General features: G+C 38.5%; 1 protein-coding gene across 4 annotated transcripts in view; it reads left to right on the top strand.

Annotated features, from left to right (window-relative positions):
- Window positions 1–27,314, top strand: part of Msh2 (mutS homolog 2) — a 69,574-nt gene that overhangs the window by 24,381 nt on the left and 17,879 nt on the right. For all 4 annotated transcript variants that reach the window (XM_078029244.1, XM_021725830.3, XM_005324487.3 and 1 more), the window contains 3 exons: window positions 1,658–1,857; window positions 19,084–19,193; window positions 26,986–27,109. In XM_078029244.1, the coding sequence (XP_077885370.1) occupies window positions 1,658–1,857; window positions 19,084–19,193; window positions 26,986–27,109 (434 nt within the window). The remainder of the gene's footprint in view (window positions 1–1,657; window positions 1,858–19,083; window positions 19,194–26,985; window positions 27,110–27,314) is intronic.

Genomic DNA, 27,314 nt, shown 5'->3' with positions numbered 1-27,314 from the left:
GTCTCCAGAAAGCTTCTCTAAAGCTATTGCTAGAGATATATAACATGTACAGGAATTTTTTTTTTTTAAATTTTTTTCTCAGTACCAGAGACTGAACCCAGGGACATTTAACCACTGAGCCATATCACCAGCCCCTTTTTATATTTTATTAGAGACAGGGCCTCACTGAGTTGCTTAGGGCCTTGCTAAATTGCTGAGGCTGGATTTGAACTCAGATCCTCCTGCCTCAGTCTTCTGAGTCACTGGGATTATAGGTATTCGCCACCGCACTGTGTGTTTTTCTTATTCTTTTTCCCTTTGTTCTTGAGTTTGAACCCCGGTCCCCTTGCATGACTAACCAATTGCTCTACCACTGAGCCCAGTCCCAGGAATAATTTTTCCTATCTTGTGTTAACAATTTGCCTTTCATCTGTTAGTTAAGTAATACATACAACATTGTTTTTCAAATGACAAGTTGTGACTCAGGTGGGTTGGAAATTTAGTATTGTAGGTGATAAAACAGTTTTTTTCTTTCTTTTGAGTCCTGGAATCAACTCAAGGTCTTCAGCCTGTCACTAACACTGAGCTACACTTTCAACCCTGAAGAGCATTTTTTTTTTTTTAAGAGGAGAGAGAGAGAGAGAGAGAGAGAATTTTTAATATTTATTTTTTAGTTCTCGGCGGACACAACATCTTTGTTGGTATGTGGTACTGAGGATCGAACCCGGGCCGCACGCATGCCAAGCGAACGCGCTACCGCTTGAGCCACATCCCCAGCCCCCTGAAGAGCATTTTTGATAAGAAAATGAAAATAACAGCACATTACAGTAGAAGTAGCACATTACAGTACAAGTAGAAGTGGAAAGCCTCTGATTTCCGACAGATTTCAAAAGCAGTATGTACTACATATTCTAGTTTTTGAAACATTTTATTTATTGACTTTGTCTGACGAGATAATTTTTAAAAGTATTCTAAAAATTAAAAAGCTTCTGATAAAATATAGGATTTGACAGTACTGCTGAACTGTAATTTTGTTTAAGTATCACTGTTTACATGTAAAACAATGTGTTAGCAATTGTCCCAGTAATGAAATTCATCAATTTAAGAAATATCAGTTCGAAACTGTGTGTGTTGGTTCATGCTGTAGTCCCAGAGTCGCAGGAGGGTTGTATGTTTGAGGCCAGCCTTGGCAATAGAGAGACCTGTCTCAGAATTTTAAAAGGGGCTGGAGATGTAGCTCAGTGCTCCAGGGTTCAATCTCCAGTACCTGTGGGGGGGATGGAAGATGGGGGGGGGTAGTAAATAGGATGAAAGTAAAAAAAAATTAGGTATATCTCAGTATCTTATGGTACTACTTGATGATTTGTTATCTAACCAGGAAATTTTTGACTCGGCCCTATGGAGCCTTTTTACCCTCTTTTTAAAAAGCTAACATTTTAGAATATATTCAGGCTTTTTACAAATGGGATTTTTGAGTTTATTTAATTTGGACTTAAGAGCCTAGTTGACAGATTGGTTTTTTTTGTTTTTTTATTTTGGGGGGATGCTTAGGATTGAACCCAGGGCTTCACACATGGTAGGCAGGCAATCTACCACTGAGCTACATCCTCAACCCTAGGTGACAGGTTTAACTTTACAATAAAATATTTACTATTTATTTTCATATAATTAATTTCAGATTAAACTTAGTGGAAGCTTTTGTAGAAGATGCAGAACTGAGACAAAGTTTACAAGAAGATTTACTTCGTCGATTCCCAGATCTTAACCGACTTGCCAAGAAATTTCAAAGACAAGCAGCAAACCTTCAAGATTGTTACCGACTCTATCAGGGCATAAACCAACTCCCTAATGTTATTCAGGCTCTGGAAAAATACGGAGGTAACATGATTTTGTTTTTTGTTTTCCTTCACTCTTACCTGGCAGATGTTGGTGCTAGTGACTCCCACTTACCACACATTGTTTTTCTGATAGTTTTGTATTAATATATGCTTCGTGGCAGGAGATATCATGGGGCATCCAGCACCCACCAGGATAATTTTCCTGCTCAGGAGTGATGAGCCACCTGAGAAAAGAAAGTCTGAGATAATTAATGGAGAATTAATAGCCAAAGCCAAATATTAAGTTCAAAGAAGGGGGGGTGCCTGATAGTTTCTCCAGTCCATATAGGAGCTAGAACAGAACAACTAGAAAATGGCTCTGGTCCTTTATTTAAGGGAAAATACATCAAAGGCAGGGATAGTGTTTCAGCAGGTGGAGTCTTGTTTCATGATGGCTTTCGATCAACAGGTTGATTGGCATCTTTGAAAGCCATACCCATCTCTGAGAGGCTGTGTATCTATGTGGCTCCAGCAGATTACTCAAACTCCCGTGCAATGCTGAACCTGGCAGGGCTAGGTAGAATATCATGTGTATTGGATAGTCTCAAACCAGCAGGAGTGCCACTGAAAGTTCCCAGATACTAGGCTTCCCTACCAAGTAGCTTCCATACTAATTTGGTTCATGCAGAGTTCACGGATATCTTTCGACAATGAGACAGTTAGAATTTTTGTTGTTTTAAAAATAAATTTTAAGATTACTGCATTTATTATTAATGGGTTAATTGCACTAGTAGTGGCAGTTAAATAGGATTTGATTACTAAAGAAAACTCAGGACTCATAATGACAGTACTTAGAATTGTATAGTTTACAATATTATAGGGAAAGGAGAAAGTCCAGCAGCACCATTAAAGATGTATATCATGGCTAAAAGCTGTCACAGTCAATGTCTTTCCTTTTGAAAAGTTCATGGTGGTGTGCACTTTTTCAAGATAAGGGTGCAGAACACCTTGGAACCAGGGATCCCAAAGTAGAGTCTTGGGTAGACTATATTTTTTGCTGGTCAAGGGGGTATATTGCCATTTGGTAGCTAGCCTGTGCAGCAGAGCCCTCTGAGGGGAGCCTTTATTGAGAGCAGGTGCAACTCATTTATCACAATACAAACAATGCTGATAAACCGAACAAACCGTCCCAAATATCCCTGGACGAATAATTATAAAATAGCCATATTAATCAGTGTTTCATCCCTTGGCCAGCAGTCCTTGCCATGAAAGAATCTTAACAATATAGAGCAGGCAAAGCCAGGCAGAGTGGTATATGCCTGTTGTCCTGCTACTTGGGAGGCTGAGATGGATCACTTTAAGTTCTGGGATCAGCCCAGCAACACAGTGAGGACCCATCTCAAATCTCTATCCCATCAAAAGCCCAGCAGACTTATTTCAGACCTGCCAGAATTAACCCCCACAGCACACCTATGACAGAAAGTTATGGCAAAAAAAGTTACGGTGCTCTCTTAGAAGTAGAGGTTGAAACGAATTCAAGTAAAGTGATCAATGTCACTCACTTTAATCAACATACAGTTTATTAATGTATTATTGGTTAATAAAATGAAAGTTGCTTGACAAATGTAGCTCCCCCAACCTCCTTAGTACTGGGCATCAAACCCTGGTACTTTACCATTGAGCTATATCCACAACCCTTTTTATTTTTTGAAGCAGAGTCTTGCTAAGTTGCAGAAATTGGCCTCAGACTTGAGATCCTCCTTGACTTGGCCTCCTGAGTCACTGGAATTATAGAAATGACCACTACATCCAGCCAAGTAATTTTAATTAAGTAAATGTGAGTTTCTGTAACAACTTTAGTTATTATTGTGTTATAATATTTAATATATAAAGCATTTTAAGCTTTAGTTAAAAGTCTGCATCCATTTGAACTATTAAAACATACCTTAGGGGCTGGGATGTAGCTGAGAGGTAAAGTGCTTACTAGCATATGTGAGGCCCTGGGTTCATTCCCAAAGCCACAAAACAAAAATATATCTTTTAAGTGTTATGGGAAATTTATTTATTTATTTATTTATTTAATTTCTTTTGGTGCTGGGGGTTGGACCCAGGGCCTTGTGCATGCCAGGCAAGCACTCTATCAACTGAGCTATATCCCAGCCTTACATTTTGTTTTTATTTTGCAGGCAGATTTAAAGAAATTGAACTTTATGATGACAGAATACATAACTATAGATTCAACTTAAATTTTATGGTGACCCTTTTCCCTATCTAACATAAAAGGTAGCTAAGTGCTTATCCTCTCATAGTACCTGTGTTATAAAGAATATTACCATTCTGGTCAAGAATCTTTGTTAGATTGGTAAGACTTTGAGCCCTTGCATTTAGTTGCACCAGAGTTGAATTAAATAAAATGGATCTTGAAACTTTCCTGCTCCACACTTCTTTAGTTTTGGCTTAGCCAGTCACTTATTTTCTTTTCCTCTATCCTATAAATGAATATCTTTTACTTTGCTTTTTTTTCTTTTTTGATTTTACTTTGCTTTTTTGATTTCATGATCTTTCATCTGATTGCAATAGATTACTGAAAATGAGTTTATTGTCAAGTACTAGATTGACAATTCAAGATTGAACTTGTGTATAATGAAGATAGCTCTCTAGACAATGCAGTCTCACAACTTAAATCAGCTAATTTGGATCTTTTCTTGTCTCATATATCTCCTTCCTCACACAGTAAATAACTATCTTTTTATTACTGAGAAAGTACTGGCCTTAAGTGAAGAACTCTCTTAATTTCCTCTCTCCCCTCCTGCAGCCATCTGCACAGCATCAATAAGGGATTCTCAAGTAGGGGCAGCTGGAGGTGAAAAAACATTGAGACAAAGAAAACACAGACATTATCAAGTAAAGCTGGGGCCAGGTGGGACACTGCACTCTGGAGAAATAGTGACCCAGAACTAGCTCTGCACGTTTATTATATAGGGTCTCATAATCAGGAAGTCAAACTATAGGGGCATTGTAAATTGTTTAAGGATTATGAATTGTCTGAGGCTTCTTTGTGCACTAAAAAGTTACAGAACTAGAAACATTTTTTTGCATCTCTACTGTTGCAGTGCTAGGAACATTCTACTGCTACAGGAAACCCATGGTCCTGGGACATCTGATAACTGTTAGTGTCTGTGCTGAGAGTCAAAGTTAATAATCCTCGCCTCTGGCAAGGAATATTTCCCAGGCTTGGCTTTTGCCAATGCTGAAGGATCAGCCAAAGACCAGGAACTCATTTGCTCTCCACACCCTCCCTATTCCTTTCCTTCTGTATTAGTCAACTCTTTCATCACTGTGACCAAAAGACCAGATAAGAACAATAGAAAAGGAAAAGTTTATTCACACACACATACACACACACACACACACACATATCAACATTTTCATTTTTTATTGCAAACAGATTAACTTCTATTTTTTTTCCCCCAGTACTAGGATTGAACCCAGGGGTGCTTAACTGCCCAGGCACATCCCCAATTCTTTTTTTTTTTTTTTTTTTTAATTGAGACAGGGTCTTTCTAAGTTGCTGAGGCTGCCCTTAAACTTGGGAATCTCCTGCCTCAGCCTCCTGATTTGCTGGGATTACAGGCATGTGCCACCACACTCAGCTGCATTGACTTTAAATCCCAACTCTTCCTCTTCCAATTATATATAATCTTCTGGAATGAAGCATTGGTAGAACTGTTTTGTAAATAAGATGGATGTTCTCATGCTTTCTGATTATGTTGATAGAACATGGACAAATAACTTTTACTTTTAGAACCTGGCTTTACCACATGCCTTGCAGCATTGCTATGTAGTACCAGGGTTAACCTGTCCTTTCATGTTTTATGCTTTAGGGCCTCTGTTATACTTCTATGAACATAGGTTCTGTTGTGCACCTTCTTCCTGAAGAGCCCGGTTTCGATGCAGTTGAAGACCATCTTTGAACATTTTTCTGTTCTTCAGCTTCTTCAACTCTGTCAGCAGTGTGGTAGCAGCTTTTTCATCAGCAGATGTGGCCTCTTCATTTTCTTTCCAAATTTATCCCTTTATCCATAACCATCCCTTACTTGTAGGTTAGTGGTTCAGTATCACTCCTTTCAGAGGATCCCTTTCTGAAGTCTCTGTATATGCTCAGTGCTTTCTCAGTAATGTGGTGCTGTCATTTGAAGCATGTTTTGTCCGTGTCTTCCACCCAAAATTTAGTGCTTTTTCATTCCTAAGTGCTTCCCATACAGTGCGGCCATACTTTTGCAGTTTGAGGTAAAAATAATCATTTTATGGCTTCTCTTTGGCATATATGAATTGCCAGCATCACTACTCTTAGGTTTTGGAGCCTTAGAATTGTAAAATAAATAAGTTGTAAAATAAAAAGTACTTGAACATCACAAGTTGATCTGATAACTGAGATGACTAGTAAGTGACTAATGGGCAAGTAGTTTCTACAGTGTAGTTAAGCGGGACAAGAGGATGATTCACACCAAGGATGGACTGGCACAGATTTCACACTACTCAGAATACTGTGCGATTTAATCTTCTGTATTATTTCTGGAATTATCCATTTAATGTTTATGGACCATGGTTGAACATGGGTAACTGAAACAAGCCAAATAAACAAAACCACAGATAGAGGAGAACTGCTGTATACAAAAGCATACATAAACCCTCCCCACAACTCCCAAAGGGAAGAAGTACTGCTCTGCATGTTTGGGTGATTTTCCTTGCTCTCTGGGAAAGTTAATAGGAGTTAGGAATTGGGGCTGAGGGTAACTTGGCTTTCTTCCTTATGTTCCTGAACACATGCATGTCTTAATATACCCAATGAAAGTTTTCTAACAGGTCAATAATTCCCTTCTTTTTGGCATTACACTTAAGTTATACAAAACCTATGAGAGCTCATAACATTTAAATCGAGTGCTGCCCATTGTGGGTTTGGCAGCTGATGTTCAATTAAGGTATTTGAAACCACTTAGGCAGGGAGGCATTAGAGGGGCTTATGGTGTTAGAGCTCTCTTCTTCCTCTTGCACAGAATATTTGAGAATTAGGTATATACCCTAGACATTGGGAAATTAACTCTCAAGTCCTTTTGAAAAAACATGGAGTGACATTAACTCAGCATAATGATTTCATAGAAAAAAACAAAAGTGGGACTGATTAATAAAGAAAATAAAGTGTAGGATTGCGAGATCAAAGCCAGACTCGGCAAAAGCAAGGTGCTAAGCAACTCAATGAGACCCTGTCTCTAAATAAAATACAAAATAGGGCTTGGAATGTGGCTTAGTGGTCAAGTGCCCTTGAGTTCCATCCTTGGTATCAAAAAAAGAAAAGAAAGCAAATGTACTATCTTTAAAAGTAAAATCATGATTAAAAGTTTTTAATACATATTATATAAGGATTGCTGTGATGTTCTTGGTTTTTGATTATCTCTAGGTTTAATGTTATTTTTAAAAAAGACCCAAAACAAAAAAACCTGAAAGCAAGGTAGATTTGCAGGCAGCAGGGGGCAGCAACAGTATTGAAAGTAGATTTGCATTGAGGTACAAAGATTGATAGGAGAGCTTTAGTCATTTCTCTTAAGTTTAAAGCACATTCATTCCATAATTTGTAGGAAAAGGCCCCGTTTCTTCACGTGGCCAGGCTTCTGCTACTCTGTTCAATCTTCCCTGTATTCTCTTTTCCTCCCTTGTATTCCTTCTTCTATACCCTTTGTCTTAGTACAGTATTATCAGTCTCCAGATATGTCCCCTCTTTTATGCTTTTGTATGTCTTAAAGGTCCTATACTACTTTTGTCACCTTGATACCCGCCTCCCCCCGAGTAAACTTTGTAAGATTGAGCCATTCTGTCTTATGAGGCTGTTCCCATGCAGAGTGAAAGATTTCTTTCTCCAGTTTTCTTAACACTCTATGCTTATCTCCAGTGCTTTTCCTCCTTTCCCTCTCTCTCTTTCTCTCCTTTATTATGGGGGGTTGTATGGGGGTGTTGTTATTGGGGATTGGACCCAGGGCCTAGTGCCCTACACTGAGCTACATCCCCAGACCTTATCTCTGTTATTTCTTAAACCCTAAAAAAAACAAAGATAAGGTACTATCACATATTTACTTGAATACTAGGAAATAAACATAAAAGTGAATTGTTTGGCATTTCTGGAATATAGGTATTAAAAGGAATCTGCTTTATTTACTTAGCACTTTTTAAATTTTAGCCAATGAATTTTTTATTTTGGAAATATTGTCTTTAAATTTCATCTTTTTCAGTTTATGAAAAGTGGCATAAGGTTAGGTGGTACATGCCTGTAATTCCAGCAGCTCTGGAGGCTGAGGCAGGAGGATCATGAGTTCAAAGCCAGCCTCAGCAACTGTGAGGCACTAAGCAACTCAGTGAGACCCTGTCTTTAAATAAAGTACAAAATAGGGATGTGCCTCAAGTGCCCTTTAACCCAGTAGCCCCCCCCCCAAATGGCATAAATTCTTTGATACCATCCAAAGGGGTAGTCATTATAAATATTTTAGTGTGTGTTTCAGTCCTTTTTTTTTTTTTTGTATTACTGAGGACTGAACCAAAGAGACCTGTATCGTTGCGGGTACATCCCTAACTTACTTTTTTTTTTTTCTTTCTCTCTTTATTTATTGGTATTAAATATTGAATCCAAAGGTGCTTAACCACTGAGCCATGTTCCCAACCCTTTTTACTTTTTATTCTAAATCAGGGTCTTGCTAGGTTGCTGAGGCTGGCCTGGAACTTGGGATCCTCCTGCCTGAGCTGCTGGGATTATAGGTGTGTACTACTATGCCAGGCTGTTTCAAACTTTAAGCAAAAGTTCTGCTGTAATCCTTATTTTAAAAACAGATTTATTCCAATATGGTTGATACATTAGAGAACAACTTGAGCATAATGTGAATTTCATGTTCTTTTATGCATGATTTCAGCCTGGGGTATACTAGATGAATGCAGAAAATTGCATCCAGCTGAATATACAAAACATAGACATGTACACCCTTCAGATATTTACCTCAGTTCATTGTATGCTATGAGTCACATCACAAATGTCCTTTTACCGTCGAAAAATAATTCAAGCTGTAGACCTTCAGAAGTTCCACCTCTAAAAGCAAACCTCACATCTTTTGCAGGGTATATTATTTATTGTAATAGTTATAAATTTCTTATCCATTTAACTTATATGAAACTATACTGCCACTTTTATTAAATTCCTGTTTCTCTCTTGGGGATGGGGGAATTGGACCCTGGGGTACTTTATCACTGAACTACATCTCCAGCCTTTTTATTTTGAGAGGTATCAAAATAGAAGTTTCTTTTTTTTTTTTTTTAAATTGGTTGTTCACAACATTACAAAGCTCTTGACATATCATATTTCATACATTAGAATCAAGTGGGTTATGAGCTCCCATTTTTACCCCAAATACAGATTGCAGAATCACATCGGTTACACATCCACATTTTTACATACCTTTATGTAACTTTATGTAATAAAAAAAATGTGGCATTTATACACCATGGAGTATTACGCAGCACTAAAAAACGACAAAATCACGGAATTTGCAGGGAAATGGATGGCACTAGAGCAGATTATGCTTAGTGAAGCTAGCCAATCCCTAAAAAACAAATACCAAATGTCTTCTTTGATATAATGAGAGCAACTAAGAACAGAGCAGGGAGGAAGAGCAGGAAGAAAAGATTAACATTAAATTAGTGACTGTTGTATTCTGCTACCTTTCCTATCCTCTACTATCCCCCCTCCCCTCCCCTCCCATCTTTTCTCTCTACCCCATCTACTGTAATTCATTTACCTCCATGTTTGTTATCCCATTCCCCTCACAACCTCTTATATGTAATTTTGTATAGCAATGAGGGTCTCCCTTCATTTCCGTGCAATTTCCCTTTTCTCTCCCTTTCCCTCCCACCTCATGTCTCTGTTTAATGTTAATCTTTTCTTCCTGCTCTTCCTCCCTGCTCTGTTCTTAGTTGCTCTCATTATATCAAAGAAGACATTTGGTATTTGTTTTTTAGGGATTGGCTAGCTTCACTAAGCATAATCTGCTCTAGTGCCATCCATTTCCCTGCAAATTCCGTGATTTTGTCGTTTTTTTAGTGCTGCGTAATACTCCATGGTGTATAAATGCCACATTTTTTTATCCATTCATCTATTGAAGGGCATCTGGGTTGATTCTACAGTCTAGCAATTGTGAATTGTGCTGCTATGAACATCGATGTGGCAGTATCCCTGTAGCATGCTCTTTTAAGGTCTTCAGGGAATAGTCCGAGAAGGGCAATAGCTGGGTCAAATGGTGGTTCCATTCCCAGCTTTCCCAGGAATCTCCACACTGCTTTCCAAGTTGGCCGCACCCATTTGCAGTCCCACCAGCAGTGTACAAGAGTACCCTTTTCCCACATCCTCGCCAGCACTCGTTGTTGTTTGACTTCATCATGGCTGCCAATCTTACTGGGGTGAGGTGGTATCTTAGGGTGGTTTTGATTTGCATTTCCTTGACTGCTAGAGATGGTGAGCATTTTTTCATGTACTTGTTGATTGATTGTATGTCCTCCTCTGTGAAGTGTTTGTTCATGTCCTTGGCCCATTTGTTGATTGGGTTATTTGTTTTCTTATTGTCTAATTTTTTTGAGTTCTTTGTATACTCTGGATATTAGGGCTGTATCTGAAGTGTGAGGAGTAAAAAAAATAGAAGTTTCTATAGCTGGCTTTGAACTTGCATTCCTTTTGCCTCAACACCATGCCTGGCTCCAATTGCAATTTTTTTTAAGTTGTTGATGGGCTTTTATTATTTATTTGTTTGTTTGTTAATATGTGGTGCTGAGAATCGAACCCAGTACATCACATACGCTAGGCAAGCGCTCTACCACTGAACTATAACTCCAGCCCCTCCAATTGTAATTTATGTTCAGTTAACACTAACACTATTGTTCTTTTTCATATCCCAGGAAATTGTTATACAGAAACATTAAAGGTTTGTTTTTGACCTTTGGTGTTCTGATTTTGATTTATTTCTTATAGTAGTAAATTATTAAAGGCCAAGTAAGTTCTAATTATAAAACTTAAAATTGTCAATATTCAGTTTAACTCTAGAATATTAAACTGTTATTTTCTTTCTAGACTTCCCCCTCTATGGTCTACATTTTGAAGGCAACTATGTGTTAATAAAACTAGTTTGTCATGAAGCTTTAATAACAGGGTTTACAATTCCTTTGTGTCCTCACTGACAGTTTGCTTTTATTTTGGTGACTGATTCTTTTTGTTGGGAATGTTTGATGAAATTGGTTGCAGGGCCACTTGAATGAAGTGGAGGTGATTCAGGGATGTCTTTTGGCCCAAGAATATTAGTATAATGTGAAAGTGTGTATCTTTTAAGATGAAGATTGAAGATAGTGAATGAGAGGAGAGGAAACATGACATTTGAATTATAAGATTTTAGGTAAGAAAGGAAGGAGAATAATTTTGTAGTATTGAGACTAACGAGTGATAACTACACAAAAAAGCAATAGAAGCAGCAGGAAAAGTTAGCTTAGGGAAAACAGAGTGCTATTTTTTGTCAGAATGACAAAGCAATAAATAAAAATGAATGGTGGTGTCACTGAAACATTACTTGCAACCCAGGAAACTTGACAAGTGCCTGGGATTAATAAAAAATATGACATTACCATACAAGAAAGATAAAGGAAGAAGGAAAGAGAGATGAGAACAGATAAAGAGGATGGTACTACACAGTGTTTAACAGAGAAAGAACAGACAACCTGTGTTGAAGGTCATTACTCAAAGTGATTGAATTATTAGGTTTTTCCCCTTTTTTTTTTTTTTTTGTGGTGCTGGGGATTGAACCCATGGCCTAGTGCGTGCAAGGCAAGTACTCTACCAATTGAGCTATATCCCCAGCCTATGACTGAATTATTTTGATACTTTATCATGATTCAGCTGCACTTGTACTGTTCACTTCTTTGCTAATTTGGCATTTTGTTAGATTAGGCCCCATATTCTTGCAATTATTTATCAGTAACCCAAGTGCACTTATGCCATAAACTTTTATTACTGGTATTTTACTAGCCTTTTTTCTTCTTGGAATGGATTTTAAAATTTATACCATAAATGCACACAAGGTCAAAGTTTAATTATACTTAAGACTTCTGGGGGTGGGAGCGAAGGGGAGGGGGCAGGGGATTAGCAAGGATGGTGGAATGTGATGGACATCATTATCCAAAGTACATGTATGAAGACACGAATTGGGTGTCAATATACTTTATATACAAACAGAGATATGAAAAATTGTGATATATATGTAATAAGAATTGTAATGCAAAAAAAAACAAAACAAAGTACATGTATAAAGACATAAATTGGCGTGAACATACTATATACAAAGATACGAAAAATTATGCTCTGTGTGTAATAAGAATTGTGATGCATTCTGCCTCTCAAGTTGCTGGGATTATAGATGTGTGCCATCCACCCAGCCACCACCCTTCTTTATAATTACTTGTTTAATGATTGTGGCTTCCCTGATCCACAACAGTGTAGTAGCATGTGCATGAGAAGTGAGTATTTCATCCCAGTTGCTGGCATGTAGGAAGACGCTCAGTAACTTATTTTGGGAGAATGAGGAGGTATCACTTAATATAGGAGGGAATGTGATTGGACATATGAGAGCAGAAAATGAAACTTGACCAGTTCAATAATGGGAAACTAGTTTGTTGATGGTGAATAGTTGCGCCAGGAGTTCAAGATGCTATGTTTTGTCATTGTAAAAGATTGTGAAAGCTTGCACGTTTCTTTTTTACTTTAGTCTCTTTATAGGTAAAAGTACATCAACAAAAATTTATTTAATTCATTACTTGTGCTGTTCCAAAAGACTAGTATTCAGAGGTGTTACAGAAGATAAATAAAGAGAGCTATGGATACAACTCAGGAGCTCTGGGTTTAATTCTTAGCACTGAAAAGAAAAGACAACAGAAATGAAGAGATTCAGTGAACATTTGCATATTTACCACGTTCCAGACACAGCTAATTACTGAGCTGTGATAAGAAGCAAAAATAATCTCACCTCTGCCCTTAAGAAGTGCCGCAACCCGGCTGGGCACAGAATCACAAGCCACTCAAGCAGGAAACAAAACTTTATTTTTAAAAAGGCCAATGCCCCGTGCGCGCCTGGCTAGCAAGCTGGTCCACACACGTGTGTGTGTGTGTGTGTGTGTGTGTGTGTGTGTGTGTGTGTGTGTGTGTCTACACTCCCCCCCCCCCCAATTCCTGCCTACTATCCTTCCCCAACCAATGGGAACTCTCCGGGAGTCCCGTAACATGAGTCCCATAGCAGGCTGAGGTGAACAGCAGGAGTCCAATTTCCATATGAATGTAAATCTTAATATAATCATATCATCTCCATGGCTAGCTGGCAGTCACCTTAACCAAAGGTGCCATGCATCAATATACTTTGCTGTGGCTCCTAGCAAAGAAATCTAAAGGAGCCAGGCACAGTGGCACACGCCTGTAATCTCAGGAGCTGGAGAGGTTGAGTCAGGGTTGCGAGTTCAAAGCCAGTCTCAGTAATGGCAGGGCACTAAGCAACTTAGTGAGACCCTGTCTCTAAATAAAATACAAAATAGGGCTGGGGATGTGGCTGAGTGGTTGAGTGCCTCTGAGTTCAATCCCTGGTACCGCCTCCCCCCCCCCCATAAAAAGTAAATAAATAAAAAGAAGTCTAAGGGAAGCCAGGCATTGTGTTGCATACCTGTAATCCCAGCAATTTGTGAGGCTGAGTCAGGAGGATTGCCAGTTCAAAGCCGCCCCAGCGATTTAGCAAGGCCCTGCCTCAAAATAAAAGGCTGGGGATGTGGCTCAGTGGTTAAGTGGTTAAGTGTTCAATCCCTAGTACCCCCACGCCCTCCCCCAAAAAAGTCTTAAGGGAAATAGAATTACAGTACTCACAGGAATAAATATAGAGTGTGTTTGGGGAGTGCTGGAGATCAAACCTAGGGCTTCCTGCAGAAGGGGTTCTTGTATCACTGGAATATATCCCCAGTTCAAAATAATTTTGGTAGTTGTTATGAAGGGAAAATTCTGAAGTGGTATAGCAAGAAAATGCATTTATTTTATTTTTAATTTTTAAATTTTTTTTGGTAATGTACATGCCAAAGTAGTTTTCATTGGTATTTTGATCAATTGCAAGGTAATCTTTCTAAATTCACTAGAAGCTGGCCTGGACAGCATTCCAGCAGTGTACCTTAATGAATCACTTATTCTTGATAGCTCATGGGCTTTAAATTTATCCTGAAATTTGTTAAGAGTTTTTCTCATTGTGATGGTGAAATTTTTAATAGTGATCAAATTGTGCTTTAGATTGTTACAGAAATGTTATTACTTATGCCTATTGACTTAAATAGTTTATAAAGCACACAGCTGCATTTTCCTCCCCCTGCAGTGTTAGGGGTCAAACCCAGGGTGTTATACATACTAGTCAAGGCTTCTATCATTAGGTTATACCCCAGCAACTGCATTTAAAAAAATCAAATCTTTAAGGAGTTATAAATTACTCTTTCTGGGAGAGAATCTGAAATTCTTAACAAAAATTAGTTATTAACTTGATTACTTGGACTTTTCATATTTTGATGCATTTAAGAAGCACACCATTATCTCTGTGTTATCTTTGAAGTCCATACTAGATAAATGTGGTACATACAAAGTGAACACCAGTGATTGCTTAAAGTTGTTCATTCAACAACTTCAAGAACTCTTTTTCCGGGGCTGGGGTTGTGGCTCAGTGGTAGAGAGCTCACCTAACACTTGAGAGTTCGATCCTCAGCATCACATAAAAACAAATAAACAAAATAAAGGTATTGTGTCCAACTACAACTAAAAAATGAATATTTTTTTTTAAACACCTCTTTTTCTTTCTTTGTGCCAGACTTTATTCTAGGGATAGAATGGTGCATCTGACAGTTGAGGTCCCTGTTTTGAGGAGATTCTGTAATAGTAGAAGCATAGAGAGGGAGACTGTAAGGAAACAAATGAGCAGGAATTTCAAATATGTTGTTAAAAAGTGAAATGAAGAAACTATACTCCACTGGGGTGATGGAGTAACTTGGCAGAGAACCAGGTAGACACAGATGGGATGGTCAAGGAGGGCCTCTCTAAGGATTGCTGTCTTTTTCTTTTTTTGGTATCTGAGATTGAACTCAGGAGCACTGGACCACTGAGCCACATCCCCAGCCCTGTTTCGTGTTTTATTTAGAGACAAGGTCTCACTGAGTTGATTAGTGCCTCGCTTTTGCTGAGGCTGGCTTTGAACTTGTGATCCTCTTGTCTCAGCTTCCCAATCCACTGGGATTACAGGCATGCGCCACCATGCCCAGCTGGATTGTTGTTTTAAGATAAGTCTTGAATGATGAGAAGGAGCCAGCTGTTAAGATGTGAGGAGTGCTGGGCTGGGGATGTGGCTCAAGCGGTAGCGTGCTCGCCTGGCATGCGTGCGGCCCAGGTTCGATCCTCAGCACCACATACCAACAAAGATGTTGTGTCTGCCGAGAACTAAAAAATAAATATTAAAAATTCTCTCTCTCTCCTCTCTCACTCTATCTTTAAAAAAAAAAAAAAAAAAAAAAAAAGATGTGAGGAGTGGAGCAGGCTAGTATGATCCAGCCAGTTCAGGTACCTAAGGGTCTTAACTTGTTGAGGCAGTGAAGAAAAGCTGGAGTGTCAAGCATATAGTGATAGAAAATAAGGGGGAGAGACTATTGGCAGTTAGAGATGTGGACAGAGAGGTGAGGCCTATCTGATATTTTTAATCTTGTGAGTGTGTGTACACATGCGTATACCACGTATCCTTTTGGCTTCTAATATAGCCTATGAACTCTTTCTGAGAATAGTGTTTAAGTACATGAAACATGTGGAGGTTTTTTTTTTTTTTTTAAAGAGAGAGTGGAGAGAGAGAGAGAGAGAATCTTTAATATTTATTTATTTTTTAGTTCTTGGCAGACACAACATCTTTGTTGGTATGTGGTGCTGAGGATCGAACCCGGGCCGCACGCATGCCAGGCGAGCGCTACCACTTGAGCCACATCCCCAGCCCAACATGTGGAGTTATAAAGGACATCAGTTATGTTGAAATCTGCTTATCTAAATGTAAGACAAACAGAGAGAGAGAGAGTAAGAGCACTCTACCCCTCAGCTACATCCTGTCATTTTTATTTCTGATTTTGAGACAGCCTTGCTAAGTTACCTAGGCTGGCCTCCAACTTGCTATCCTCCTGCCTTGGCCTTCTGAATAGCTGCAGTTACAAGTGTTCAACACTATGCTCAGCTAAAACAAACTCTTGATATAGAAATATGTCCTTTGTATTATTCATTTAAAAACCTACAGCCTAGCTGGGTGCAATGGTGCATGCCTGTAATCACAGCAGCTCTGGAGGCTATGGCAGAGGATGATGAGTTCAAAGCCAGCCTCAGGAAAAGCAAGACACTAAGCAACTCAGTGAGACCCTGTCTCTAGATAAAATACAAAATAGGGCTGGGGATGTGGCTCAGAGGTCAAGTGCCCCTGATTTCAATCCCTGGTCCCCATCTCCCCCCTGCCAAAAAATAAAAACCTGATAACTTGGGCATGGTGGAGTATGCATCTAGTTCCAGCTGCTTGGGAGGCTAAGGCAGGAAAATCACTTGGACCCAAGAGATTGAGGCCAGTCTGGACAACATACAAGACCCTATATCTTTAAAAAAAAAAAAAAATTGACAGAAGGTCTTCTGTCCAGGGATACTTTACCACTGAGCTACACCCCCAACCCTTTTTATTTATTTTGAGGCAGGGTCTCTGTGTTGCCCAGGCTGGTCTCAGATTTGCAGTCCTCCTACATCAGATTCCTCAGTCTTGGATCATAGGTGTTCACCATTGCACGTGGCTAATTCTAATTTTTGAAGTAATAATGAGCTTAAATGATACTTTAAGATATCTCCAAAAACTATGATATGAAAATAAAGGTTTATTTTTATTAGAAACAAAGGCTCAGATACTGGTAGTACTACTGATGTTTATTGCCTACATTAATAATGGAAGGAAATTCTAATTTTTAGTTAGAGATTAGGAAAATAAAGGTGTAATTGACTTCTCTTCTATGCTCATGGTACTACCCTGAATTCAAGGGGTCCTTGGATCTTGTTAGCTTACATAGTGCTTTGTAGGCTCTGGTAACTAGTGGAGAATATAGTTTTCAAAGCATCTAGTGGATAGCTGAATGCAGTGGTTCATTCCTATAATCCTAGCGGCTTGAGAGGCTGAGGCAGGAGGATCTTGAGTTCAAAGCCAGCCTCAGCAAAAGTGAAGTGCTAAGCAATTCAGTGAGACCCTGTTTCTAAATGAAATACAAAATAGGGCTTAGATGTGGCTCAGTGGTGGAGTTCCCCTGAGTTTGGTCCCCAGGGCCCCCAACAAACAAATAAAATCCCCAGGTGGAAATTGGCAGCCAGGGTTCAGAAGAAGTTAACAGTTAAAAGAAGGGTTCTCTCAAGATGCTAGTGAAAGCTTGCAGGTTAGGAGGCTGGTGAACTCAGAAGGGGAGACATAGACTCTATGAAGAGCTACATAAAGTGGGCCTAGGTGTTTGAGGGGCTAGAGGATATGGTGAGAGCGACAGATTTTAATATTTACACAGGCATTTCTGTAATAATAACCATGTGTGTTTTCTTGGAAAACCTACAGTCATGAGCTAGAAAAATAACAGAGCTTATGGGAAAAACAGGGTTGAAGCAGACCTCAAAATACACAAAAATTTAAAAACCATTACTAACACATGTGTCAACAAACTTCAATAGAAACATGGCCTCCACTGCATTTATACCCAACATTAGTCAACCCTTTGTAGCCTTAGAATCTAAGGATCTTGTTTCATCCTCTGTAAGTTCTTGAGGGCATTTACTTCTAATGGAGGTCAGTTTCATCAGAATTGTAAATCTGTACCAGGGATAGAATTCGTTTTTGTTATTATTGAGAAACAATTTTGCACATTTCCCCTACACTTTCACAGTAAAAACGCAGTGGCCATTAAGCCGACCCTTTTGAAGTCTTCATTGCTACAGCTTATTCTTTGTGTGAGCTTGTCCTTGATGGTTTGAAAACATTAATGGGCTGGGGGAAAAGAAATCATTCGTGAACCAATGACACCCCTGCTATTTGTTGCCAGCATTCTATTTACCAATAGTGCTTAAGCTAACTAGGAATAAAGGACCAGACATTGTAGCACAACAGATATTATGTGGGCAAAGTGTTGTTTATAATCTGTCTGAGTGTTTCACACATGTGTATTCTTTTTTCAGTATGTGTAGATGGTGTTGTGATTAATAATAAAACATGAATTTTAAAAATAATTTTACTGACTTTGTGGTAGCTTTTTCTCATTCAAGAGCTACTGACATTTCTGGAAATTTGAAGATAATTTCTTTGGTGCAACATGTAGTATGTTAGAGATTACTTTCAGAATTCCTATATAGGTGGGGGAAGTACTTGTGTTGTAATAGTAATAATGCATAATAACTGTTTTTGAGGTGCTTTTAAATGTCTGGCACTGTACTAGGTGTTGTATATCCATCTTCTGGGTAACTTATTATTCTGTTGTATAGAGAAGGAAAGGGGGACGAAGAGTAACCTGTTATAGAGGACAAAGTCAGAGGGCAGCAAAGCTGATACTGGCACTTGGGTCTCTACTCCTTTACACACCATCTGCTCTGTTGCTTCCCTTCTATTCCTCCTCACATCATTCCCTAGCATGTACTTTTAAATAGCATTAAGCAAAGTTCCAGTATTTAAATATTTAATTTTATTTAACTTCTGTTAATTGGAATATACTGTGTTAATTATGGAAATTAGGAATATAGTTGTTAAGGCTCTTATTTTAAAGCTTTGATTTTGGGTTATTAGATCTATAAAAAATGAAATGAAATTTAGTTGTAATTGATGTTGCATTTCTGCATCACTAGTACTCCTTTGAAGGAGATGGCAGACATGCAGAGGAGGCATTGATTTATTAGTGGGAAGCTTTGGGTGCTAGATCACATCATTTCCCTCTCTGTAAAATAAACTTAATACTAATTTTTGAGTTAAAACACCTAAATAAATAGTAACTTTGGAGACCTACTGCACTATTCATGCTTTTCTATCAAATGATGTTTACTGTCTAAAATTTTTATGATCAGTGGTCTTGTGTTTTTAATAATGAGACCTTTTTCTTTCTTTCTTTTTGTTTCTTTCAGGAAAACACCAGGTATTGTTGTTGGCAGTTTTTGTGACTCCTCTTATTGATCTTCGGTCTGATTTCTCCAAGTTTCAGGAAATGATCGAAACAACTTTAGATATGGATCAGGTATGCAATATACATTTAATTTAAGCAAAAATATTCCTGAAAAGTAAAGGACAACCAAAAACAAAAGTTCAAGCACATTAGAAAATATTTCAGGTTTCTCTTTTAGTACCTAGTTTGGGCACAGTTGTGGCATCTTTGCAGGCAGTGGATGTAAGTTAAGACAGAAGAGGATTTTGAGCAGGGGCAGGGGGAAGTGGCTGTGCTGTGGATTTAATGAAGGGCCTTGCACCTGCTAGGCATGGCTGCTTCACTGTGCACCAGGGTTTTTCTTTTGAGCAGTGTTTCAGTGGATGAAAATAAATATTAACAGAAGAGATTATTGAGTGAATATGTGTGGCCTGGTTGAAGAAAATCTTATATAAGTAAGTGATTTTACATATGCAGCTGAGCTTTACTTTAATTCCAATAGAGAAAGAAAATTATAGTCACTGGAAGGGAGGTAAAGGTAGGACCCAAGAAAACTCCCTTGTTTATTTTCTATGTAGGGAAGTTCTTTGGGGGAGATGGCTAATTTATTATAAATGTAAAATGGAAATAGTTTCTCAAGTAGGAAATATCCTTACGTGAAAAATGAATTTCAAAGCAAAATTTATAAAATTCATAACAAGTTTTATTTTTAAAAAGTTGTTTATGAACAAGTTAATATACAGGAGCCCTATAATGCCTCCAAATTGCATGACTTTAAAAATAGTATTTTGAAGAGCTGGAGATATAGCTCAATTGGTAGTGTACTTACTTCACATGCACAGGCCTTGGGTTCAATCCCCAGTACCACAAAAACAAAAAGGTATTTTATTTTGAAAACTTTCTTAATTTCCTGTTGAAATTATAATGTAGGGAATAAGTGCTTGAATTATATTAAGGTTAACAGTTTAGTATCTGTGTTTGTGTTAATATTTGCCTTATATGACTTTGACTTGTTTTGTTTTTACTGTATCATTATTTGAGACTTTAAAAAGTTAGATCCCATTTGCTGTGTGTTCTCTGGATTTTAAAAGTACACACTTGTGTATGCACATGTGTGCGTGCTTGTGTGTGGGTATAGAATATTTCCGATTTTTAATATATTTTAGTTTACTTGTCAGTTAAGAAACCAAAAAACTTACATAGGTTACTTATTATTTAGGGTAACTTATATTTGATTACTGTTTCCTTTGTAATGTTGCGATTAGTGGAATGGTTTTTAAGTACTCAACTTTTAGATCAATGGGAGTTAGAAATGCTGTTGAAAGCCATCTGGATTCTAAATGTGTTTTACTTTCCTTGCTGAGGACTTGGCCTTCCCTTCAATTGGATAAAATTGGATATTTGTAAACATTCCTTTAAATGGAAAATGTAAAGATACTTCTTGATGGTTAACAGAAACTCTGACTATAATAGGGCATAATAGGGAAGTAAACAGTAAGTATTAGCTTTTTAGTGTCATTGTAGCTAGCGTGAACGCACTCTTGGGCAAGAACCCATGCACACACTCTCTACACACACACACACACATTTGAAGCAGAGTCAGAGCCCAGGTGAAACTCTGCTGAAATGCTGCAGTTACACACTCTCTACACACACACACACACACACACACACACACACACATTTGAAGCAGAGTCAGAGCCCAGGTGAAACTCTGCTGAAATGCTGCAGTTACACACTCTCTACACACACACACACACACACACACACACACACACACACACACACACACATTTGAAGCAGAGTCAGAGCCCAGGTGAAACTCTGCTGAAATGCTGCAGTTATTTTGCCACTCTTAGCTACCTTTATTCTTTAAAAAAAATATTGCCGGGGAAGAGAGTACCGGGAATTGAACTTTGGCACTCAACCACTAGCCACACCCCCAGCCCCATTTTGTATTTTATTTAGAGACAGAGTCTCACTGAGTTGCTTAGGGCCTCACTTTTGTGGAGGGAGGCTTTGAACTCTCGATTCTCTGGCCTCAGGCATGCGCCATAGCACCCGGCTGTTCTTAAAATTTGCTATAATATTACCTCAGTATTATGGGTCTCAAACTTAAGCTGGTTTTAGAATCCCCTGGAGGTCTTAATTGCTAGACTCCAGGCTTTTAATCAGATTCTTTAGGTCTAGGGTTTCGGTAGAAAACTTGCATTTTTAACGCATACCCCTATTTGTTGATGCTGTTTTTCTTGGCTTTGTACTTTGAGAACTACTTGTTTTTAATAAATAATGCAGTTGACTTCAGTGATAATGAATGCAATTTCTTTCCACCAGTTGGTAGCCTTTATGAAATGCTGCACACTTAGCTAGTCAGTGGGCAGTTTTTACCTCAAAATTACTTTATGTATTGAGAATGTTCAAAAGCTTGTTAACATTTGTAGAAAGCGTGTGTTTTGCATTCTTGAGGCTCTGGATCCATCCCCAGCAACACCAATCCCCTCACCCCGCCACTCCCAATTAGATGGGTATAGTTTGAAAAGCATAGGGTATTTGTCTTAATCTTATTATTGCCACTTTAGACATGATAAACCTCAGTTTCTTTTTTTTATTTTTTTATTAGTTGCTCAAAACATTACAATGATCTTGACATATCATACATTTGATTCAAATGGTGTAATCTTAATCTTATTTTTCCACGTGTACAGATTGCAGGATCACATTGGTTATACGGCCACATTTATACATAAGGCCATACTAGTGTCTGTTGTATTGTGCTGTCCTTCCTATCCCCCCCTCCCCTCCCCTCTTTCTACCCAATCTACTGTGACATGTTTGTCTCTCTCTCTTTTTCCTTCCCCCTCACCCATCTTATATGTAATTTTGCATAACAGTGAGGGTCTCCTATACCGTCTTCCTGCAATTCCCCTTCTCTCTCCCATTCCCACGCACCTCCCATCCCTATTTAATGGTAATCTTCTTCTCATGCTCTTCCTCCCTGCTGTGTTTTGAGTTGCCCCCCTTATATCAAAAAAAAAAAACATTCTGCATTTGTTTTTTAGGGATTGGCTAGCTTCACTTAGCATAATCTGCTCTAATGCCATCCATTTCCCTGCAAATGCCATGATTTTGTTGTTTTTTAGTGCTGAGTAATATTCCATTGTGTATAAATGCCACTTTTTTTTTTTTTAATCCATTCATCTATTGAAAGGCATCTGGGTTGGTTCCACAGTCTAGCTATTGTGAATTGTGCTGCTATGAACATTGATGTGTAAGGGACCGGCAAAACGTCGGAGGAAGAGACCACCAAGAGACCACTCATGCAATTGGCAGAAGGGGATTTATTGAGATTCCAGCATGCTGGGGCTCCACGCCCACTCAAGAAGGGAGAGCAGCCCAGAGCCCCAGGCAGGGGTTGAGCAGTGCTTAAGTACACTTTTTGGGGAGGGCGGGGACTTTACACACATCACAGTCTCCTTTAACAAATCACCTTACACTGCGGGAAAATCAAACAATAATTCTTAGACTTGATTAGTACATTCATTGTCGGGAACAGGTCGGGCAGGGGTGATTGGTCACTCCTAAGCGGGGTACACATTTAAACTGATTGGTTTGGGCCCTGAATGCCTACGTGCCAGGCTACACAGGGTCCTAGGTTATTAAACAACCAGAGGGTCAGTGGGGCATTGTCTTAACTGCCTCAGGAATTTTAGGTTCTGTGTGCAGTTCAGAAACTTTACAATACCTAGTCCTTTACATTTTAACTCAGGCTTTGCAGCTTAGAAACTTTACCCTTTCAGATGTAGCTGTGTCCCTGTTGTATGCTCTTTTTAGGTCTTTTGGGTATAGTCTGAGAAGGGGAATAGCTGGGTCAAATGGTGGTTCCATTCCCAGCTTTCCAAGGAATCTCCATACTGCTTTCCAAATTGGCTGAACCAATTTGCAGTCCCACCAGCAATATACAAGTGTACCCTTTTCCCCACATCCTCGCCAGCACTTGTTATTGTTTAACTTCATAATGGCTGCCATTCTTACTGGAGTGAGATGGTATCTTAGAGTGGTTTTAATTTGCGTTTCTCTGATTGCTAGAGATGGTGAACATTTTTTCGTGTATTTGTTGATTGATTATATATCCTCCTCTGAAAAGTGTCTGTTCAGGTCCTTGGCCCATTTGTTGATTGGGTTATTTGTTTTCTTGTTGTTTAATTTTTTGAGTTCTTTGTATGCTCTGGAGATTAGAGCTCTATCTGAAGTGTGAGGGGTAAATATTTGTTCCTAGTATGTAGGCTCCCTATTTACCTATCTTATTGTTTCTCTTGCTGAGAAAAAACTTTTGAGTATGTCCCATTTGTTGATTCTTGATTTTAACTCTTGTGCTATAGGTGTAAACCTCAGTTTCTTTTTTTTGTTGTTGTTTTTTTAATTTAATATTTATTGTTTAATTTTCGGTGGACACAACATCTTTGTTTGTATGTGGGGCTGAGGATCGAACCTGGGTCGCACGCATGCCAGGCCAGCACGCTACGGCTTGAGCCACATCCCCAGCCCCAGAAACTTCAGTTTCTTAATCTGAAAGTAGGACATTAGTGTTTAATGGTGTCAGGAAAGTAAAGGTTTTCTTTTTTCAGTTTTAGTGATTGGGTGCAAATTAAATTGACAAAAGATAATTAGCAAGAGAAATGGCTTTTGGAATTTGGGGCTTATATACTGTCAATAGGGAAAATGGAGAGGGAGAAAGGGCAAAAATGACTTAGGAAAGGCAAATAACCCTTAAGAGAATGCAAGAGAGAGAATAGTTTTGAGGCAGTATCTGTTTAAGTGTGGTGGTTACTTCTTTCCTGATGAGGAGAGCCAGATTTCTGTGGTCATTGGAGATGATTTCTGACAAGTTAGTTTTTTCAGTAGACTCTTAAGCCTATCTGGGAATTGGGGAAATGGTGGTATTCTTAGATAATTGCAAAATAAATGTTGTGCCATCATGATATGTTCTAGATGCCTTCAGCCTTAACATTGTGACAATAAGATGTAAGTTGTGGGTCCTTCCCCCCAAAAATAATAGATTAACTATCTGAGATTAAACTTTTTATAGTTAGGACTTTATTTTGTAGAACCCAAAACTCAGTCTGTTCTGAATCATGTACTTAAGAGTTACTAAATGGCTTTCTTGTTTCGGATTGCTTGGATCCAACCATTTAGTGATGCCATTCAGGAGATATGATTTCTTAATCTTGTCTATCTTTTGGAATTTTAATTTCAACTGCCAGAAGTTTGGGGCAACGTTCCAAGCAAGAATCTTGCCATGATAGAACCATTTAAACAGCAATCATGGCCTGGAAAATAGAGTGTGATGATTGACCCGTAACCAAATTGGACTGTGAAGTCAGTTTCCCTCCAGGGGGAAACAGCTGTTATGTAGACCATCAGTAGTATCCACCCAGAACATTGTCCTGTAAACTGTAGACTTTCATGGTTTATAGTAATGCATTACTGTCATTTAAGTAAATCAGATTTCTAGCTAAAACCTGCTCTAGATTCTCTAGGGAGTTGACCTAGTATAGTATCTTCTTTATTCTCAGTTACAAACTTTTAAACTTGTTTGAGGTTATAAGGTGAATTCAACCCTTCAGTGTCATCATAGGTACTTGTGATGAATTTAGGCATTTAAATTACATGATTCAGAATCATTTTGAGGAGATCTCCAGGGAATATCAATTGTTTCATGTATAATTTCTGAAAGCGTCATTGTTTTCCAGCTGTGCACTTAGGAGTCATGTGAAGGATCACTCATGTACACGGGTGGTTTAGTCTTCCACCCCCTGGGTTCAAAGGGAAGGGAGGAAGGAAGGGAACCACTGAGCTTTCTCAGTAAATAGTCCTGGCTGGCTTAGAACTTGGGATCTTCCTGCCCTAAACTCCTGAATTGCTGGGATTATAGGCATTCACTACCATTCTTGGCAAAATTTTAACATTTTACATAGTTTAGTCTTTTATTTTGATGGTTTAAATATTTTATTTCATTTTTTGCTAGCTTTCTGTAATTTGATTTTAATTCCTTGTTTATGTGTAGTTCACTTTGGGTGTTTGAAGATGTGTTCTGATTAAGTGGAGAACAGAATCAGTTTATTTCAGCCTCATTTATTAAAGATGTTTTTGTCATTTTGTTTTAGAAAACTGACTCACTCTCTTGAACTTTTTTATATATAATTATCTGTTCGATAGTTTCTAATGCCAAGTAAGGATAGTCTGAATTTTCCCACTAATGTTTTTTATAATTTCATTAGAATTTTAGTCATTTTCTTTTGTTTCAAAAACAGATTCCTAATGAACAATCACTAGGTATGAAGAGCTATTACTATTTGATTTAGTTTTCTCAGAGTTTGACTCTTCACTTACCAGTTCTTTTAAAATTTCTAGTAGATTGTCTTAATAAAAGTTCTGTATTATCAAGAATTTATTCTAAATATTTTGTGTATGTTTTTGCTATTTTAAGTAAGATCTACTTTTCATTTTGGTTTCTTGTTGGTTAACACTAGTAAGAATTTAGTAAAACAAAGTACTTTAGGAGTATGTTTAGAGGGGCTGAGGCTATAGTGTTATGCTCGAATTCGGGACCACCAGAGACCCAAGTTCGATGCAAGCAGCAAAGAGGTGTTTATTGCAAGCTAGCTCGGTCCTCCGCACGCACACACAGCAACTGGTGATGCTGAGAGGCCCCAAGCCCAGGGTTTGCAGCAGTTGTATACATTCTTTGGAGAGGGCAGGGACTTCACATACATCATAGCAAATCATCACACACCGCAGGAAAATCAAATATCGACTCTAAAACATGATTAGCACATTCACTGGCGGGAACAAGTTGGGTAGGGGTGATTGGTCAGTACAAAAGGGGTATTCATTTGAACTGATTGGTTTAAGCCAAGAGGGGTGTACGTGCTGAACTACATGGTTTCCCAACTTGTTATCAACCACCATAAACCACTGGGAGGGTTATCTGGCATCCCAGGTATTTCCCTGTCTCATGCTGATTGGTGGCTGCTAGGGGGCTGCTATGGATCCCCACCTAGCCTGACTGAGTCAGGGACACCTGGCGCAGCAGATCTCTCCTGTTATTTGTAGATAAACAACTTAGCAGGGTGGGAATGTGCTTAGGAGTGCTCTGTGGGTTTTTCCAAGGACTAAGGTCATGTCTCTTCCTTGGACAGGCTTTGCTCTGAGATAGAGGCTGGTTTTTCAATAGCTCAGCTGTTAGAGTGCTTCCCTTGCATGCACAAGGCCCTGGGTTCAATCCCCAGCAACACACACACACACAAAATATTTAAAAAAAAAAAAAAAAGAGAGTATGTTAACTTTTTGAGATTCCTAGGATGGATTTTTGATTTGAGTAAAGCCACACTTTTTATTATAGGTTTTGAACACTGAACATTGTTTAGTAATGTTTAGGGAAGATTTAAGAAAAAGTGAAGACTACTGATGGGGTTATTTGGATCATTAGTTCTGTATTTACTTCATGTGATTCATTTTCATATATCTAGAACCCTAAGCTTCTAATAATAGAACTTTACATCTCTTAATAGTTACTTCTTAATAATTGTGACTCAGCAACTTTTAGATAGAGAACCATTCAACTGAAAACATTAGCTGAATTTTTTTTTAAGAGAGTGAGAGAGAGAATTTTTTAATATTTATTTTTTAGTTCTCGGCGGACACAACATCTTTGTTGGTATGTGGTGCTGAGGATCGAACCCGGGCCGCACGCATGCCAGGCGAGCGCTACCACTTGAGCCACATCCCCAGTCCTTAGCTGAATTTTTGAATAGAAGAAAATATATGCTTTATGATTTCTATCTTTACCCATTATTTATATAATGTAGCTACTCTTTATTTTTAGGTGGAAAACCATGAATTCCTTGTAAAACCTTCATTTGATCCTAATCTGAGTGAATTAAGAGAAGTAATGGATGACTTGGAAAAGAAGATGCAGTCCACATTAATAAGTGCAGCCCGAGATCTTGGTAAGAATGGAAGTTCAAAAAAAAATTTTTTTTTTTATACTGGGGATTGAACCTGGGAGCATTTTACTACTGAGCTACATCCCCAGTCCTGTTTATTTTTTATTTTAAGACAGAGTCTCGGGCTGGGGATGTGGCTCAAGCGGTAGCGTGCTCACCTGGCATGCATGTGGCCCGGGTTCGATCCTCAGCACCACATACAAACAAA

This window comes from Ictidomys tridecemlineatus, chromosome 12, assembly GCF_052094955.1.
Source record: "Ictidomys tridecemlineatus isolate mIctTri1 chromosome 12, mIctTri1.hap1, whole genome shotgun sequence".
Lineage (NCBI taxonomy): Eukaryota > Metazoa > Chordata > Mammalia > Rodentia > Sciuridae > Ictidomys > Ictidomys tridecemlineatus.
The sequence above is the reverse complement of the archived record's forward strand: the minus strand, read 5'-3'. Positions and strand labels throughout refer to the sequence as shown.